Genomic DNA, 21,363 nt, shown 5'->3' with positions numbered 1-21,363 from the left:
AGGAGGTGGGAAACGTAAACGGAGTTGACAGTTGTTTGTGGGAATATTATTTCATTCACTCAAATAATGATACAATGTTTCTTATTATGTTATCATAGGTAAATGCATGGTTTATATACGGTAATTGGTTTATCACTACAGTATAGTCTTCATTTACGCGGTCAATTGAACCCGTGGAGTACCGCGTAAAACGAGAAATGCGTAAATGAAATAACAGAACATATGGGATTAATTGAAATAGAGACTGGGCCGTCCCCCAAACTCCACTTTTTGCGACACAATACGTACGTTTTAGTAAAAATATTACCTTAATTTTATGATGGTATGCACACACACATAATATAGAAGAGAAATATCAATAAGAGAATAATATACTGTACCAGGTATAAGAAAAATCAAGGTTTAACACTTACGTTAATAGAAGAGATGGGTTGGCATACGAGGATGGGGGCTGGTTTCGAGGCAAAGGGCAGATTACTGGCCCTCTGGTGAATCACCATCACTATCCACCATAGTTGTCAGGGCCTCCCTGACAAATCCTTCAAAGTCCATAGCGTCACTGTCACTGGCTTGGGCTGGCTATGGTGGGTTGCGGGCGAAGAAGTCAGTTATGTTACGCTGATGGCTAGTGTTCATGTGGTCGTGATACATCGTGATGTACGGCTCCATAGTTTGCAACAGATGGTTACTGAAGACTTCATAGCGGTGATCGTCAGGGTCGTTGGAAAGGACGAGCTTGAGTTTCTCGGCAAACTCTATGGCATCCTTAACATTACCATGTGTTAACTTATGTTCTTCTTGGGCTACCGCACCACCTGCATCTTCACTGACGTCATCGTCTTCCAACATTTCGTTGGCAGTCACCTTAGGATCTCTGATTACCTCCATGATGTCGTCGTTGGTGGTCTCGGAGAAGCCTGCAGCTGTAACACTCTGTGCAGCTTCTCTTGCAAGGTCCACTGCCACTGCAACAGACTGAACCTCACCAGCCACAGGTTGACTCTGCCTCCCACCTGGGATACCCTGCAACACATACCGCCACACGTGATGAATCGTTGCCACAGACAGCTGCCCCCATGCCTCCACCAAGAAATCAACAGCTTTCTTGACGTTAAACATTTTCCAAAACTGTTTAACTCGCACTTCATGCTCCGCCAACTCTTGTTCTGCATCCTCGTTGTCGTCACTCTCGCTATCTGTGCCACTCAGAAGGTTACGCAACTCATCCTTGGTGTTGGTACAGTCGTTCAGGAGCTTAAACTTCTTTGCAGAGAATGCAGCCTTAACGTTGCATATCAACTCCTGGTCCATGGGCTGGATTAACGACGTAGTGTTGGGAGGAAGGAAGACCACTTTTACATTGGGGTGACGATCCAACAGTAGGGGCGAGTGTCCTGGTCTGTTGTCAAGGAGCAACAAAATGTTGAATGGCACATTATTTTGCACGCAGAATTTCTTGGCGTCAGGAACGAAACAGTCGTCAAATCAGGTGAGGGACAGACCAGTGAACATCAACGCCTTACGTGAGGTTAGCCAGTGGACATTTAGCTTGGTCATGTCCATGTTCTTGTAGGCGTGCGGCTTGCGGGCTGTGTGGATCACCGACAACTTGAGCTTACAGGTACCGGAGGCATTGGTGGTAAACAGGACGGTGATGTGCTCCTTCTGCAATTTCCGGCCCCGACACTTGCTGGCAGACTGGACAACGAAGGTCTTGGAAGGTAATTTTTTCCAAAACATACTGGATTCATCCATGTTGAACACCTGGTCGTCGGTGTACTGTCCTTCCTCCATAACTTCTCGTAAGAATGGAGGAAAATCCATGGTGGCAGCACGGTCAGCACTCGCTCCTTCACCAACAATGTTAATGTTGGTAATCTTGTTCCTTTTCTTAAACCCTTGCAGCCACCCAGAGGAAGCAGTGAAGGGTTTGGGCTCTGCAATTCCCATCTTGTGCGCCACTGATGCGTACAGTTCACGTGCGTAGTCCTGCATTGCCCGCGTGTCGACCGCCATGTTACGTCTTGCCTGACGAATTAAGTAGCTCACCAGCAAGTTCTCCGTCTTGAGCAGCACCTTATTCTGACAGTACTTCACCATTGAAGCACCTGTAGACTTTGTGATGCTCATATGTTCTTTAATCTTGGCGGCATCATTCTTGATCGTCCGGATCGTAGATTTGTTCACGCCATGCTGGCCCGCCAAATCAACTTGTCTCGTTCCTTTTTCTAAATCTTGCACGATCTTGTACTTAACTTTGTAACTTAGGGCATGTCGTATCATATTGGGCTTGGGGTGGCTAGGTCCAGGTAATGCAAGGTTTTTCTGTAGTGGTGGGGGTCCAGCGGATGCCATTGTTGAACAGATTAGCGAGCACAATAGAGAACAGTATACGCGGCGACAGGAGAACAATGAGACTGACGCGGCTGGGTCAGGCACTCCCTCCCGTCCCAGGCCACGTCATGTAACATTAGACCAATCACAGCTAGCGGCGGAGGGAATGCGTGGGTGGTAAGGATGCGTGGCCCAATCACAGTCCAATACGTCATATGACGTCAGCAATAACGCAACAGCGACCTAATGCGCATCCCCACTGTGCCGCTTCCCGCGTATGGTCGAGAATAGACCGCTTGAATGAAAAATGGCGTGGATCGTCTGGACCTCCAGCCGCTCTCCGCGTAAATGACCAAATTTACCGTGTAATTAAAGCATTTTTATTCTGGCAAGGCACCGCGTAAATGACCAAACGCGTAAACAAAACCCACATAAATCGAGGCTATACTGTACATTAGTTCTGTATTTTTGGTGTTTCTTATATCATTTATTATTCCTGGAAAATCCGGACAAACTGCTTTTCCGGACAGGTGGTCCCCCCCCTTTTAATCCGGATCTTTGAGGGTTCACTGTAGTAATGTACATATGTAATATTTATTGCAGTGATAAGTAAATCAAATTAATGAAATGTTTTATGTTCTTAGCAAGAAATGAATGGAAGGAACTTAAATAATGCCTGTGACTTTTTAGATCAGACAATTACAAAGAGAATACCCGGTACTGTATTATTGTAGTATAGAAATTGTTAGAAAAACAAAATGTTATATATGCACTGTACTGTACTGTACATAATCTATAGACTGGGATTCAACTATGTCAAACCTTCCTCTCAGATCATTACCTTTCTCTTAACATTTACCTTCTGTTTGCATCCATTACATACCACGTCAAAGTTAATCATCATCACTACAGTTCCTGTTCGCTCTAAACGTAATTGGGTAGTTTGGGAACTTTTGTGGCTGGCGATACTGCATTGTGTGGGGGGAGGGGGGTAGCAATTACTGCTTCTGACTGCACAGAAATGTAAAGACTTGTTACCAGTGACCACACTCGGAGGGAGATGTGGAAATGACAGAAGTGTTATAGAGAGTTAATAAGGGATTGTAAAGGTGGTGTGGGCATAAAATACAAAGGTGGATCTAGGCATTTCTGTAAGGTGGGCTCCAAGGAAAAAAAGGTGCAACCCCAAAAATAAAAAAGGGTATACAGGTAGTATTATTTTCTTCTTGGAACAAACCTCCATTGAGTGAGTGTAAAATAAATTACAGTACAGTTTATTGTTTTATAAGGTCTATCTCATTCAAATATGATACAAAATTAAAATCTAATTTGGATACAACAGTTATCAAAAGAATCTTCAAATATCCTGTACAATAATTGCAAATGTCTATTTTTTTTAACTTTTATCCTCTTCGCCACTGATCGGCTTGTTAGCCGCTTGGGCGATCGGTCACGTCTCTTTTCATTTATCTTCTTCACCAAAAGATTGGCTTGCTAGCCGCCCTGGCGATCGGTCCCGTCTCTGTCACGCACTGTTGACAAATACTGGGCATGCACCGTCTCCTGAATGCACCTGAACCCGCTCCAGTGTTGGTCAAGTCTGGTCTTGAAAGAGCTCACACTCGGTGCCATCACAACACTCTGGTAGATTGTTCCAAGAGTTTACAACCCTCACTCCGAAAAAGTTTGCCCTCACGGTTTTCTGGACTTGCAGCTTCTTCAATCTTGAGCTGTGACCCCTTGTGGGGCGAGCATCTGCCAGCTCCAAGTAAGGACACTCAACTGAGTAGTGCCCCCTGAGATGCTTATACACCTCAACTAGGTCCCCCCTTGCCCGTCTGTAGTATAAGCTAGGCAAATTCAGGCGCTCCAATCTCTCAGGGTAGCTGAGGTGCCGAAGTGCAGGCACCAGTCTGGTGGCCCTCCTTTGAACATTTTAAACCAACTGATAGTCCCCAGCATATCTCGGGGACCAGATGGGGTGACAGTACTCCAGATGGGGAAGCACTTCACTCCTGAAGATCGTTACGAGGGACGGACCGTCTAGATATCTGAACGACCTTATAAGACCCAATAATTTATTTGCCTGATTTACCTTCTTCTCACAATGGCCCGAGAACTTCAGCTCATTGTCAACATACACACCTAGGTCCTTCTCACACACAGTCTCAACAAGTGCAGTTTCTTCATCCCGTTGGGACGCCCCAGGTGCATCCTCTTACACTTCGTGACATTGAATCTCAGCAGCCATTTCTTCGACCATTCCTGGAGCCCACAGAGGTCCTTCTGCAGCTCTTCACAGTTCGATTGGTTCTTAATTTCCCGAAATAACTTGGCGTCATCGGCAAACATTTGTATGGAGGAGTGTACGTCAGGCATGTCATTTGTGAAACAAACAAACAGTGGGCCCAATACACTGCCCTGTGGTACCTGACTTGTGACAGGTACAGATGATGATTTCGTGCCATTAATCACCACACACTGCTTGCGGTCATGTAGAAAGTCTTCTATCCACGCTAGGACATTTCCCCGAATTCCGTACCCTTCCAGTTTGAATTTCAGCCTTTCGCGGGGTACACTGTCGAAAGCCTTGCCAAAATCTAGGTAAATATTGTAGATATTACGACCCCGTTCCAGAATATGGGTCCAAATATCCAATAACTTGAGCAATTGTGTTAAGCAAGAGCGCCCCCGTATAAAACCGTGTTGGCAATCCTTTACAAGGTTGTTTCGTATTAGATGTTCCATCGTGGCATCTCTTAAAATGCTCTCAAGTACTTTACATACTATGCTGGTCAGGCTCAATGGTCTATAATTAATCGTGAAGTGACGATCGCCCTTCTTGAAGATAGGACTCACATAAGCCACTTTCCATTCACTGCGGACCATTTGTTCATCCAGGCATTTACAAAACAGGATCTTCAGGGGCTCTGCAAGCTCGTAGCACAACTCTCTTAGCACTCTAGGATGCACCATGCCAGGTCCGGGACTCTTATGGACCTTTAGCCTGGACAGTTTATTTCTAATACCCTCTTCTGTGAACACAATGTGGGTCAGTGCTGTGTCGAACCGTCTGTACTCAAACGCAGGAAGGTTAGTTGCATCCTCTCTTGTGAACACTGAGGAAAAGAAACTGTTCAATGCCTCAGCTTTATCCTGGTCAGAATCTGCGTAACTACCATCCGCCAGCCTCAGGTGTGATACTCCTACTCGCGTTTTCAATTTCGACTTTGCATAGCGGTAAAACGCCTTTGGGTTTGACTTGACCTCGCTTGCAACCAGCCTCTGGAACTCCTTTTCAGCCCTTCTACACTCTATCTTTGCTTGGTTTCTGGCTCTTGCATACATCCTCCTGTCTTGCTTATCATTTGACCCAACCCACGTCTTGAATTTCTGTGTTTTCTTCTTAATTTTGTCAACCGCCGCATGGTTCATGTGTAGGGATCCCCTCGTATTCCTAGAAGCACTGGGTTTGGTCTTGGGTATATATTTATCGATCAAATGGGTCATTTTACTAGTTATGATATTCAGCGTAGTGTCTGCGTTCTTGTACCTTAATAAGTCAGGCCAGTTGATACCCCTCATCTCTTCCCTCATCCCATTGTAATTTCCCTTGTAATATTTGCACCTTGGCCTGGCCTTATCTTGAACTAGGTAACAGTTAAATCTGAATGACAACACTGTATGGTGACTGGTGCCATCTGGGGCAAGGTGTTCCAGTTTGGCCACCATACCCTCCTTGTTTGTTATGATGAGGTCAAGTGGCTTGGGTGTTTGCTCCCCTCTGTAATGTGTCGGGTCTCTTAACATGTTGGAACAGAAAATTATCTCTCAGAGTTTCTACGAAAAGAGTAGCAGGGTTATTCAAGTCATTTGGGGTGGACTCGTTTCTCCAGTCGATGTCGCCATAGTTAAAGTCCTCCATGATAAGGAGGTGGCTAGGGTTGAGCATCGCCGCGTTGTTTATTAAGGTTCTTAAGTTCCTTTGATTTAGTGGGCCACAGTTTGGGGATCTGTAGATACACCCGATGATAAGTAAGTCCCCTCCCTTTAATTTATTTTTACACCACTTGGACTCTTCAAAAACATCCTCTCCCTGTACACCTCACCTGGCTGGCTCTAAGGTCTTGCCTAGCGTAGATAACCACACTCCTCTTGCAAGTTTCTTGAGAAGGTTTCGTAAATGACTCATGTCTAGCAATACTGAACTCGCATTCATCTGGGTCGATTCTCCTGTTCTTGTACAACAGTTCAACAACTCCTACAATATCTGGTTGGTGTACTCTTAGTAGTGTTTCAAACTCCTCTCTCTTATCAAGGAATGTGCTAGTTAAAAGAACTATAAAAATGAAATGAAGATAAAAATTGTGAATTGCCGCGTCAGTACTGTACTTGAAGGGTACCTATGAAAACCATTACAACTATAAGTTAAGAAGTATTGTACAATGTATACAGGTAAGGACTCAAAATTGAATTTTGATAAAATAAAATAACTAGGAGCTATTTACAAAAGAAAAAAAATTTCCAGAGGCATTCACATCAGTCAAAAAGGATTTTTTTTCTCAACAAACATATCAACAATAACTTGTATATCTTTTTCAATGCCATGATGCATCAAAACCAGGCCAGTCAACCTTTCTACTGTCAACCTGTTTCTCGGGTAGCTCTTAATGTGCCTCAGCGGAACCTGTAGACACAACCAATACACTGTAGGTCATAGAGGTAGGGACGGTTCCAGGAATATCAAAGGGGGGATCTGGCAAGCACAGTGAGCCCACCTAGCTGGGGGGTTTTGAGGGGCCGCTGTAAGCCACCCATAATGTTTTTGTTTTTTAAATCTGACCAATATCAAGGGCATTTTTAGGTCATTTGAAGCCATGTGCACTTGATATTAGGAGATGTTCTGAGGTCAATAGTAGCTACTTTTTGCTGTACTAAAATGCCCAAGTACATTACTGTACTGCATTAAAGAAAAAGTATTGGAATTTTCTGATGGGGGGGGGGGTGGAGTCTGTACCCCCTGGATCCACCTCTAGAAATTTGGAAAATATCTGAAACATTTATTAAAATTTGTTAGGTAGGTTTTCTTTCTTGGAATTCAGAGATTTTCAGTACCTTAACTCATCTAAAAAGGAATTGGGTTGAGAACAAGTCAAAGGTCATATCCAAAATACCAACTATAAACAAAGAATGCCAAGGTTATTCATATGCTTTAATTAACTTTGGAATAATTTGGAAGAGGGCAGCACATGCCCTTGGCTCTTCATCAAAGTGGGTATCCATCTCTTTTAATAGGTGACCAAGAAATGGACTGGCTAAATTTGTGTGGTAATGATCGTCTGTTGTTTTAGAAAGAGCATTATTGTGATTTAGCCTACTTACGGTATATTTTTTTATATCATTCCTGCAGCATTCAACAGGGGCGGATCTGGGGGGGGGGGGTTCCTGGGGTTCCGGACCCCCCCTCCCTTTTTTTTTCATCAGAACATCCAAATACTTTTTCTTTAATACAGTATTGTACTTGGGCATTTTTGTACCTGTATAGTAAAAAGTAATTACTACAGGTATTGACCTCAGAATATCTCCTAATATCAAGTGCACATGGCTTCAAAATGCCCTCAAAATGCCCTTGATATAGGTTAGATTTAAAAAAACAAACATTATGGGTGGCTTACAGCGCCCCCCCCAAAATCCCCCAGCTGGGTGGGCTCGCTGTGATCGTCATGCTCCCCCACCCACAAGTTCTTGGATTCCCCCTTTTAACATTCCTGGATCTGCCCCTGCTCAACATGCTTGGAGGGTCAGTGAACCATTGACTAAAGTAGCGTTTCACAACAGTACGAATGCCCTTAATTTGATAAATTTAAGTGTCTATCATTTCATATCCTTAAATGAATCAATTTGTTCTGCTGAAGTTTGGCAGCAGTTAGGTAGACAGGATCCAGATGTGCTTTTGCAACAAAAAAGACAATTGTGAACTCAAATGACTGCAGAGTAGTATATAGTCCTTGGGTATTTGTACAGGTATCCTGTTCGCACGACTAATTTTGAATACTTTACAGTAAATAAAAGTACTGTACCCTGTGCACAAGTATAAAAAAATGGAGGGGGGGGGGGGGATTCTAGCTTGTTTGAAATGGCCAACCAGCAATTTTCTCAGGCCAACCACTTTTATAAAGGCCAAATTTGAGTTATTTGGCTTAAAAGGTCAACTTGGCGACACTAGTCACATGATCAACAAATCATGGCCAAAAATTCAGTTCACATGCTATGATTAAGAAGTGATTATCAACTTCAAAATCAAATTGCTTTTACAGTATTTAGTTGCAGTGATGGATGTATGAGCAATAGGGGTTGGGTGTATATGGGACTGCTTAGTATGGGCCAATAGGCCCGCTGCAGTTTCCTCCATTCTTATGTTCTTAACCAAACCTTCACCCCCTCCACAGAACATGCCACAAAAGGTCCAGAATATATTGTAGCTTATCGTAAGAGCCAGTAGTGTGGAAAAAAATTGCCTTTACTGTATTTGATTTTTTCAACCTGAAGAAAACACTTGAAAGAAACTGAGAGGTCCAGATGTTACTTCCCCCCCCCCCCTTACCACCACCCCCTACCCTCTAATCCTTAACGCACAGAGTAAGAGAAGTAATAAGAGTGCATAATTCATAGTTAGATGGTAGGAAGAAGAGAAGACCAAGAAGCATGTGGAGGGAAGTACTGAATAAATACAGTAAGTGAATGGGTGACAACAAATGAAGGGGAAGTCTTGTGTTTACTCTTGTTTTCAGCTACCCAACAGCATACTGTAGTAAGAAAAGTCATATAAGACTGTGAAAGAAACAGATTATTTGAAAATAAGTAATTTTTATATGCTTAACAACAAATTATTGTTTTCTGTTGAATATTTTATGTATTATACTTATAATGTAAATCTCATGTTAAATTCCCAAAAGTTGATTTACTTTTTTGTGATTTTATCAGCTCACCACGACTAATTTAGGGAACAGAAAATCCTCGGTGTCATCAGCATCATCTGCTTCATCAAACAACTCTTTTGTCAAGACCAACCACAATGAGCTGACTGCCCAAGTATCCCAGGAGGTATGTTGTTACAGTGGCTTACTGTACCTGTACTGCACTATGTTATGTAAACATACTGATACAGTACTGTATTTTATTTAGAATCTATAATCTTAAACAATGCTTTGGAATCAGTCTGTGAAATGTGATTTATAATCAGTAGTCATGCAAGATTAGATTATAGAACTGTATCATTATTTAATCATTACAGTACTGTATTTAGTATGAGGCCTTTTGTGTTTACATAGTAATGACATTCATCTCTGTGTTTATAGTGTAATAGAATTTTATTTACTTCCCTTATTTTATTTCTTATTTCTATTTATTTAATTTTATTTCTTCCTTCTATTTATTTATTTACTTTAACTCTTTCTTTATTCTCTTAATTCTCTTTTCTTAATCTTACTCTTTCGTTCGATAGGTGAAGGAGGGGAGACCTGTGGTTGAGGGAGGGCGGCTGGTTTGTGGTCAGGCAGCAAGAGGGGAGGGAGGGAGGAGAAAGTAACAGTAATAACTGTAAGAATAAGTATATCATGCACTAACATATACATGAGGGGAAATATGTGATAGAGTAGTTATGTTGTTACTCATAGGGGTCACTGTATGACTGTATAACATTTACTTCAGAGGAATATTTTACTCATTGCACAAGGGAAGTGAATTGAGAACTATTCTTAACAGTTCTTCATTTATTAACTAGTACATTATTTAGAATGTACAGTTACACTTTCAAAACAATACCCTATTCTCCTAGCTAGTTAAATGGGGTTACATTTTGTGAAACAAATAAAGCTTTAAGTGCACTTGCTTAAACTGTATACATCTCTGTCGATCCACACACGTCCACACCCAAACACAGATTCTGGGTTTAAAAATCAAGTGCACCCCTTGCTAGGCACTACACTCTAGCCTCCAGCCAATCAACCCGGTTATGCCTATGACGTCACACTCACAAGTCACTGTGATTGGCTTTAATCTAAGGCACCCCCAGGGCACTGTCAGCTTGGCAGGTGGCAGGCATTGTGTTTTGGTGGGAATTCATATAGTATATTTTCTCTACAGCATGACATAAATTACTCCAAAATCATAGCACCTGTACAATAGGACGAGTTGCTGGACTGGCTCACTTACCAGTTCTGTGTCATTTACATTGCTTACTGATGTTTTTTTCTAATTGGTGATTTTGATTTTCTGAAGTTTGTTTGCTAGTTGATAAAGTTTCCTGGGAGGATGTGGATTAAGAACAAAGTTTGGAAGCTTAAAGAGAAGTTTGGACAGTTTCTCTCTTCTTCCTCTCATACAGCTCTCTCTAGCAACTCACTGCATCCTCCAATACAGGACAAGTATTCATGCTTCACTACATATTTTTTATTTAATTTTTTTAAGGGGGGGGGGGGCAAAAATAAAGAGTAAAATTAGAAGAGAAAAAGACTACAATATTAATCTACACCACGAAGGTGCTGGAAAACCATCTTTTTGAAGTGAGACAAATTGTAAGAGTATGGAAACACAGAAGAAGGCAGAGCATTCCACAGTTTGGCTGTGTGAGGAAAGAAGGATGTACTACAACGAGTTATTTTAATGTGACCGACATCCACACAGAAACTGTGGGCACCGTAAGCAAGATGTGTGTTACGAGCCCACTGCCTTGCCGGCGGTACACAGGATGCCAAGTTCACAGAACATTGCCCGTTAAACTACCTGTAAGAGAGAGAGTGAAGCAACATTGCGGCAAAGAGAAAGGGAAGAGAGATCAATTACCGGTAAATGAGGAGAGTTAATAAGATGAAATGCATTTGATTCCACTCTATTTAACAGTTGGACAGAAGAGACACTCCAGATATGAGAGCAGTACTTAAGTTAGGACAAATGAGTCCCATATAATCTTGAAGCAACTGCTCAGGAGTGAAGCAACTACGGCATCTGTACAGCATTCTCAGCTTTCGGGAGGCAGCTTTAGCACTGCTGTAGATGTATGGCTTCCATGACATATTAGAGGAAATGGTGAGGCCTAGCATATCTGTTTTAGAATTTGGATGAATGATTGCAACCTGAAATGTGATTGGTGAGAGATCTTCTATTTTGGAAAATGTAATTGGTAAATACTGTGTTTTATTACTATTGAATTTAAGCAAGTTTCTACCTCCCCATTCGTAGATGCTGTGAAGAAGAATGAAGAGTAGAATCATCAGCATGAGAATGGACAGAATTAGTTGAAGTGTGAAGTAAATTATTGATAAAAAAAAGGAAGAGAGATGGTGAAAGAAAAGAATCCTGTGGGACACCACTTGGTAGAGAAAGAGCAAGAGATAGTATATCCCTAAACAACAACTGCCATGGATAGGTTCTCAAGGAAGCTAGAAATTAGAGAACAAAGTGGGGGAGAGATACCATGAGAGGGAAGTTTAGAAAGCAAAGACTTGTGCCATACCCTGTCAAATGCTTTGGAGATGTTGAGGGCCATGACAAAAGTTTCCCCATAATCCCTAAGATAAGATGACCAAAGATGGGTGCAGTAGGAGAGCAGATTACCAGTAGATCTCACCTGGCAAAAGCTATACTGGTGATCTGACAAAAGAGAAAGGCGTTCAAGGTGACGGAGAAAATGAGAGTTTAAGATGGTTAAGAAAATCTTCTCGAGGGACGAGGTTAGGGCAATGAGGCGATAGTTAGAGAGATTAGAATTTGTCACCCTTTTTCAGGATGGGCTGAACCAAGGCCCGCTTCCAAGAAGAAGGAAAATTTTGGGCTTTGAGGCAAAGTTGGAAGAGGCGAGCAAGCACAGGGGCCATAATTTCAGAACACAAGGGGGTATTCCGTCTGGTCCATGCACCTTACTCACATCCAACCTGGATAACACACCAGCAACCCTATGAGTGGAGATTATAGGAAAGTGCATAGGTTCAGTGGGAGGAGTAGTGTTGGAATCTTCTAAGGTGGAGTTAGAAGAGAATAAGGTGCCAAAGAGATTGGCTTTATCAGAGGGATAGTTGCCAGACAACAATTTTGTCTGCAGGGGGGAAGGTGACTACAGACAGAGGGACATCCTCTTAGCTTTTCCTGTGTTAAATCTTTCACATGCACCCTGGCCATATTTATGAAAAGCATAGTGCGTTTTTTCTCAGCTGAGAAAAGATGCCCGCCCCCTTCTCAAGAACTACAGCTGATTGGCTGTAAGTTCCTTAATTACTTGAGAATGCAGTGAGCCAACAGCTGTATAATAAAATTTTATAATAGCTGTACAGGTATTTGTTAATTCAGCAAATGGCTTAAAACAGAAATAATGTACTATACTGTAATTAGCAGCTCCTTCTATATTTATAGTCATATTAACACATGGAACTAATTGACCTAATCATTATTCTCTAAGTTAGGTTTTACTAGAAATAAAATATATTTAATGTGGTGGTTAATTCCTTAGAAAATACAGCTGCTAACGTGTAAGTATAAGAGTTGCTCTTTTTATAACAGTAAACACAACTTGTCCAGGAAAATTGTATAATTTCTCATGGCAAAGTTTTCAAAATATTCATATGTGATTTAAAAATTTAAGAGCCTGACTTAAAAGTACTTGTATATTTTTCCTTCAGGTAACCAAGAAGAAGATAGAAATTCATCTTGAAGCTGCATTTGCAGAGTTGAAAGATGAGAGTAAATCTTCGCTGTTTTCATCGGAGGAATCTACAGTGCATTCAGCAGTGAAAAAGACTGACCAATTACCCGAGTGTAATTCTGGTAACACCTGGGGTTACAAACTCCCAGATCCCCCTACACCTTTTAAAGATGGCCCTTCATCAAAAGTGACTGATGAGTCTTCAAGTATATCTTCAGAGACTGTGCCTGAGATACTCTCTGATGTGCCATCTGGTTTTAAGGATTCTCCATGTAGTTCAATTTCAGAATCTAGACCAATAGATATAATAGAAAAGACAGAATCTATGAAGGAAAGAAAAGTGACTAAGGAAACTTGCGATTCTGTAAGTAATATATCCAGCAGAAAGAGTTCTTCATCCAGCCACTCTTCCACATCATATAAATTTGAAGACAAAGCAAAGCAAAATGTCATAAATGAATTAAAATCTGCAATAAAAGAAACAAACAACAATGAACCAAGAATTGTAGAGCTGAAACCTAAGACCAGGAACTTGGAGACAATTGTATATATGCCTAAAGCACATGTTAAGGAAATGACCCCATCTACCACCAAATTGCAAACAAAGGATAATGTTACAAAAGCAGAGACATTTTCAGTCAGGGCTAATATCCCAGTTCAGCATTCCTACATCCCTCGAGTTGTTGCTAAGGTTCCTATAGATAATAAGGAATTCCATGGCCCAATTTTGTCCAATGTGGTAAATAAAACAAGTAGAGACTCTATATCGAGTTATGAAAGTTGTAATAGTCCAGAGCCAGATGCTGTTCTTGATCGTACGAGATCAGGCTCAAACACCAGCTATGAGAGTGCTCCACCACCGATACCAGACGCACCAATACCAACTGATTCAGATGTGGAGGTGCGATCATCACGGTCATCATCAGACGTGAGTGATGGTAACAGCAGAACCATGCAGACTAGTTTGGCTCACCAAAATTCAGACAGTGGTAATGAAAGAAGTAAGAATCGAGCACGTGTCATGAATTTTTCAATTTCTACATACACATCGAGATCAGAGGAAACTAGTTATGACAAGAAGATCATTAAGTCAGAATCATTTAATCACCAGCTTAGACCAAAGATGGGTCAGTTGTCAACAACTGACTCATTCTCTACACAGTCTAACCCTGATCAACTCAAAGAAGATAAAAAGGAGCCAGTCATATGCAGTGAAACATCTGTGGCCTCCAGTGACTTGGAAAAGCCTTCTCTTCCCAAGAAACCACAAATCAGTGAATTTTCCTCAGCACCTGTGAAATATTCCCCATTCCTTTTGAAGCAGGCACAGTCTGCTAAGCCTGCTGTGCCACCAAATAAACCCACACTCTTTGGGATGCATTCAGAAACCAACCTCAACGTGAATCAACCAGTTGTTCGGGTCAATAGCTTGAATGATCGACCTTCCATGTATCGCAATACCAGCAATGAAGGCCATTTTGTCGTCCCAGATCCTCCACGTCCACTACTCAGGCTTAAGGTAAGATCTATACTCCTTTGATCATTTTATATATATATATATATATATATATATATATATATATATATATATATATATATATATATATATATATATATATATATATATATATATATATATATATATATATATATATATATATATATCAGCTTACCTGCCAGTGCTCAATGTAATTTTATGCCACTTAGTGCAAATAGTGGACAGGCTATACTGTACCATATTTAGATTGGTGTGCACTTGCACCTAAGATATTTTTGCTCCAGTGAGTCAGTCTGTCCCTTCTTCCACCTGCCCCATCTTTAGGGGGATTTGTCATCTTCAGGTAAAATCATTATTGCATGATTTTGATTTTCCTTGAATACAGTTTTCATTTGCTTACAATTCTAGACATACTGTACTGTATATCCTCTACAGCGTCAAACATATTATCTTAGTGTGCTATAAGTGAGTAATGTTCGGTTTAAATATTGAAGCATTAGTGTAATACCTATGTTCTTTTCTCCCTTTCTATAGCGAGTTGACAGTCAGGAACAGCTTGAACGTACTACCTCTCTTGTCAACCTTGCAACCCCCAACTATGAACTCAGAAAAGCTCAGTCTTCATATGATATTTCATATGGTGAGTACCATCTACACTCTTCTTCAACCATTTTAACTCCCAGACTGTGTGATTGTATTCATATGTGTGTAGTACATGTACAGTATTTATGTGTTTTGATAAATGTACACCTAAATAGCACAGCAGGGAACAATTATCAGATTCACTGCTGCAAAAACACAAACTCCAACTGTCACAACATACAAAGTTCAATACTTGCATTCACTTTCTTTCAATAACATTTCCTTTACAACATCCACCAGTGTCACTTGCTTGGTCTTACTTTGACTAAAAACCTTTCATGGATCCACCACACTTCCAGCATTACAAAGAATGCACCCAAATATTAAGGCTTCCTCTATTCCCTTTACAACAACCATGCCCCTCCCCATAGAAAATTGCTCTTACATTTGGGGTGACATTCCTCACTATGACAAAAAATTCTTAAACAAAATACAGTCTAAAGCTACTCTACTTATTAATGACCAATCTCATCACCTCCATATCATTCCAAAGCACCATTCTCCCCCTTTTCATCATAGTTGCAACCCGTGCCATTACTAATCATATCACCTCTACTCTGTGCTACGACCCTTTAGTCGAACCTCATCTTCTTTGGCTTCCTTCTTGCCTTGCAGTTTTTGGTTTTGTAAATTCCTTCCCTCTCCCTCTTTCATCATTCTATCAACCTACAGGTCTTTAACTGAAAGGCATATGCCCACCTCTAAAGTGCAATTTTGGGGGGCACTCACTACTAGAAGACATTGAAGCTGAGCACTTAGGTATGATGAATTAGACGATGGAAACAATATACTGTAGTAGTACTGTACCCACTGAGACAACACAGTGAAGCACATAATATGGATGAATGTCTGGGTGTTGCTACCACATGACTGAGGTGCTTGGTTTGGGTATGCCACAGCATGGTTGACCTCTGCACTATGCAGAATTTAACATGGCTCACCACCACTCAGATTGGCTCCTGTTACTGCATATCAGACTTGCATTAATCCTTATAAGTGGGTGTAAAAGAGGGTCACATTATCACAAAATCGTTGTTATGATGCTCATTAACAAGTGAGTACTGTACAGTATACAGATTCATGGCAACAACAGTATATTATGGAACTGCACAGGGCCTGTGATCTTTGTCGAAAACTTTACAATAGACATGTGATGTAGGTCTTGTGACCCTTTTTTCAGGTCTTGGTCTTTGGATTTTTGCATGATGCTTGGTCTATTGGGAGGAAGTGGTCAACTGATTAACCCTTTGACTTTGATTGATGTGTCCCCCGGGGACCTCCCAGACGACAGAATTTTATGATTTCCAAAAATAATGGTATTGTATACCTATAATTAGTACATTTTCAGCCAAAAATTATGGTTGATTCTTGTTGATACAGAATCATGAATGTGATAAATAATATTAAAGTTATACAGTGCAATTGGTCTCGGTCTCGACTTCTAAGGATCACAGTCTCGGAAGGCAGACTCAGTCTTGGATAGTACAATACTGTACAGCACTACAAAACACACAGAAAAATTGTACTGTGTTCTAAAAATAGGTAAATCCTTACTGTCTTCTTATTCATTCATCAAGTACAGTACAGTATACAGTACGTACATATGAACAGGTATTTGTATGTGTATTTTCAAACTTATTGAGGGCCAAGTTTGCAAATTCAGTGATCAGATGATATTGTTTTTGGTGCTTGGATTTTTGTACAGACGGCATTTCTAGTATGTTCAAGGTTCCATTTATATTTGTCATGCCAAAGATCTTTGTTTAAACAATGCTTAAGGGTCAGAGCTGCTATGACACGATTTTGTTTAACACAGAAATGCACTTTGAACATCTTATATACAGACAGGATGTAAACATAATATCTTGTCAACTTTGAACACACTCCATTTGGGATATTGGCAGTGAGGATAAACAAGAGTGCATTGTAGCTTGCCTAAGGCTTAACACATTCCAGGAACCTTGGGATTCTAGTTTACCCCTATATATGTTGAACGATTGTATTCCACCTCTGGAGAATTGTAAGTCAGCATTTTCTTCGTGAGAATATGATAGCAGTAGAGAAAATGTGTGTGTGTCCAAGGGCGGGCCCTGAGGGGGGCGGTGTCCGTATCCCCCTTATCACCAGAAAATTCTAATACAAGTACTTTTTCTTTAATGCAGTATCGTACTCAGGGATTTTTGTATAGTAAAAAATATTTACTATTGACTTCAGAATATCTCCTAATATCAAGTGTGCATGGCTTCAAAATGGCCTCAAACTGTCCATGATATTGGTCAGATTTCAAACAAATTCTGGTTTGGGCTTACAACCCCCCTAAAAAAAATAGCTGGGTTGGCTGGTGCGCTCGCCACGTTTCCTCACCCACAACTTCTTGGACCCCCCTTTATATTCCTGGATACGCCTTTGTGTGTGTAAATATTTTCTGAATGTTAAATGACGATTACCAGTCTTGCAGTTTCAAATTGTGTTGGATATGTGATAAGACAGCAGACATTTTTTTTAAATAAAAGTACTGTACCTAAAAAACATAAATATTCTTTTGTGTAACATGATGTCTCTACAGGTGTATGTCTACTATAGTGAGTATATAAAGATATTTTTTGTATAATGATACAATATTACGTACCCGGAAATCCTACTGATTAAACGACATTGAAATCTCGATTTATTACATAATCTGCATTAGTAAACCACTTTAGTAGTTATTAAAGTTTGCTCATTAGCATTTTTGTGAGGAAAACATAAGTAACACCCAGTCATACAGAGGATATATCTTTATTTTGATATAAACTCAGTTAACCTTTTTTATCCATTTGCACCGTGTTATATAGTTGAGTATCATCGACGTGACCGTATGCTGTATTCGAAAGATTTCACGTTTGCTCCACAATATTAACAATTTACCCATCAGCTGACACACAGACTCCGTTTTGTCTGAAGGTAGAAATGTGGCGATAGTTTAGTAGCGAGACATGCAAATGTTTGTGAAGGTGAAGCGTGGCCACACGGGCGGGAGCTTGTCCACTAGTTTGACTGGCCAACGCCCATAGTGAAGGCCCATGTGTGCTACCCACGCTCCTGGCGCCCACACCTCCCATACCCCTGACACTGCTACTCTCACAAGCTACTTTCCAATGCGTACATCCATTAACTACTCTTGAGTGATGCTTCCTAAAATTTAAGTAGTCTTGGATACCGCCGTTGTTGCTTGGCAGTTCTTAGCTGTCGTATCCATGCAATAGTAATACAGGGTACTGCATTAGCTATTTCCCCCCACTAACCCACACACGCTGCTACTGCCGTAACCATGGTGAGCGGTCTTGTGGTTGTTCCCAATTTCCCATCACATCCAAGCAAAAAAAAAAAATGTTGTTTATATATTTTTATAACGCGAAGCAGGCAGTATAATAAATACATCGTGTGTGTGTGTGTGTGTGTGTGAATGACTCGCCAGTATTTTGAGTGATACGTGACTTTAATATTTCCGCTTCATGTAATAACAGTAATACTTAAATTAAAGTAATTTTAAAACCGATCCGAATATTCCCGGTTAAATCCACTTTGTTATAAGTGTTATAATTTTTCGTTGTTTGAATTAGTGGGTGTGGAGGACTGCCCCATTAACCAATTGTCAGTGCAAGTAAATATCACCCCCCCCCCCTTCCAAAACATACATGTAATGAGATATCTTGAACGAGGCCTTGGCAGACAGCTTTTTACTGAGCTTGTGAGGGGCTGGCGTTGTGTTGATTTTTTTTATACTACACTATATGATCGGCCTTGCTAATGTGATGGGAAGAATGCAGCTGGATTTTAAACTACACTTGAGGGATATATTTACTGTTTTAGAATGTATTGGATGAAAAGTGTGTTCTACGGTAGTACTAAATCATTCCTAACCTTATGTAGCCTAAGCTAACCATAACAAACTTATCGTAACCTTAACGTACCAAACTTATATCAAGCCTTTTCAACTTAGCCTAAGTTACCCAATCATAACCTAAACTTACCTCACCTAACCTAACAGGACTTAAAATTGAGCAGGTGGAATTTTTTCCCATTAATCTGTATTTTGGTTGTGGTGTTTTTTCCTGCTGAAAATTTTTAATTGAGAGTTTGCAGCGGAGGAAATTGTTTAGTGGGATTTTACTCACTTGGAAGTTGTCAAATGAGATTTATTCTTGCGGGAAATCGGTTGTTGGAAAATATCGCCTAACATAGGCGAGACTTGCGCAAGCTTACCACAGGAGTCAGCAGCTGGTAAATGGGGTTGTCTTTCTGTTGTCCCAAGTGGCTTCGAAGGACGCTTTTTACACTCTTCCAGTTTTATTATACTGCAGACGTGGTGTTTATTGAGAGAGTGAAGTGTGGTAGTGGGTGGTAAAGGCAGTGCAGGTGGATTGAAGGGGAGGGCGTGTTGAAGCTTGGTGATATTATGGGAGACAGGGGGTGGAGAGGGCAGATAGCGAAAGCAAGGTGGGATGAAAATAATTGGGAGGAAAGCGCATGACTAGCTCGTCACGAACATGTGAGAGAGGAGGCGTGGGATGCCTTGTCACACACTTTATCTTCACCACCGTGTCAATGTCTACATCGAGACAGGCATTGGAGGGAGAATGCATCGAATCTTATTTTTATTTTTTGTTGTTGATATGCACACTTTATTTTTGCTTGATTATATAGAAACACCTCTTATAAGTCAAGGTTTGAGCATAACTGTAACATTGTTGACCGTAATGTGTACAGTATTTATATTCAGAACGCGTTTAAAGAAACATCAATACAAGCGCAGGTTCGAGAATAAAATATAACTAGGTGTAGTGGTTTCTATTCATGTTCAGTTTAGTGTCTGGGCGTGGTGGTAGTGGATGGTCGTGGGCAGTACACAATCCCAGCCCACCTGCACCACCACCTACACATCTCCACCTACTCCACCAACGCTTGCACCCTTAGGTAATAACACCACGCCTCACCCACACTCGATTTTTGTCAGTCCAGTCCAGATCAAATTACCCAACAGTGGATGACGAGAATCTATAAATGTTTTCCAGCAGTCGTATAAGGCAAATACTGTGGCTCTGGGAGGAAAAACTACATGATAGAATTATATAGAGAGCGTGTTAAGGTCCAGCACTGTGACGAACTCCTCCCAGTCGTACTCCTCATAAACTCACATTCTGTATTTCTGAAATGTCTAAGATTGTTTAAACGCGTATATAGAATACAGGATTAAGTTTCATTGTATTCACAAAAGAAAAACTAAAATTTATTAACCTTTTGGACTGAAAGGTATGTAGGTCACGCCTCGGGTTCCTGTCCCTGCGAATATTAATACAATTTATTTCTTAATGTTGTCTAGCTTCATGTTTACTGTTGAGAAAAGTCTTATTCAATTGATAGTGACTAAGTAGTTTAGTTACACCCGGTATTATGCAACAATCGTAGCCTTCCATAATCTACTGTAAATCTTATACTGTATGTAAAGATAAGCTCGATCTCACCGTGATGATAATTTTCATTCCTTAACTGATGCACTATCCATTGCTAACCTGGACATATCAAGAACGATAGCCATTGGTGATTGTTTATCATGTTTAACTGGAGGGCATTCATTATTCAGCGTGGGTAGTTGACGTCAGTGTAGGTGTAAGACAGTTAGGGTGCCCACGCTGCCTTGTAATAACTACTCTGCCAGACACACGACCACCGGACGAGAAAGTTGTCATACCACTCTCTTGGTTGTCTTTTCGTCGTGTTGTTATCCCTGATACACGCTTGTTATAATTATGTGTTAGGGCCTTTCATTCTACTTCCTGTCGGTAATACCTCTTGAAGATGGCTGTTTTAAGTATATTCAGTAACACGTCTTAAGAATGTATTTTTTTTATGTATTTATAGGAAGACCTGTTAAACTTAGAGGCTAGTTTAATTAGATATTCATTTATATTTACATGTCATTATTAAGATTATAAGTCCACGGAATACTGCAAATCACAGATCCCGAAGTTTTGCGATATTTAGTCAACGGTTATGTCTGAACATGTTGAAGGTGGACGAGCCCCAGTAACAGGTTTGGTGTACTGTAATCATCCCGGCAGTCCGGTTTATCGTCAACACCTCTCATGTCTGGTTTAATCCCAACACTAATCACCTGTAATCTTATCGCATCATCTCAGAAGCGGGAAATACG

At 40.8% G+C, this 21,363-nt stretch overlaps 1 protein-coding gene across 5 annotated transcripts in view; it reads left to right on the top strand.

The window, feature by feature from the left end:
- Positions 1 to 21,363, top strand: part of LOC121872657 — a 134,337-nt gene that overhangs the window by 78,010 nt on the left and 34,964 nt on the right. For all 5 annotated transcript variants that reach the window (XM_042375598.1, XM_042375599.1, XM_042375600.1 and 2 more), the window contains 3 exons: positions 9,319 to 9,438; positions 13,008 to 14,549; positions 15,063 to 15,168. In XM_042375598.1, coding sequence (XP_042231532.1) covers positions 9,319 to 9,438; positions 13,008 to 14,549; positions 15,063 to 15,168 — 1,768 coding nt within the window. The remainder of the gene's footprint in view (positions 1 to 9,318; positions 9,439 to 13,007; positions 14,550 to 15,062; positions 15,169 to 21,363) is intronic.

Source organism: Homarus americanus, unplaced genomic scaffold (genome assembly GCF_018991925.1).
Source record: "Homarus americanus isolate GMGI-L3 unplaced genomic scaffold, GMGI_Hamer_2.0 scaffold39155, whole genome shotgun sequence".
NCBI lineage: Eukaryota > Metazoa > Arthropoda > Malacostraca > Decapoda > Nephropidae > Homarus > Homarus americanus.
The sequence above is the reverse complement of the archived record's forward strand: the minus strand, read 5'-3'. Positions and strand labels throughout refer to the sequence as shown.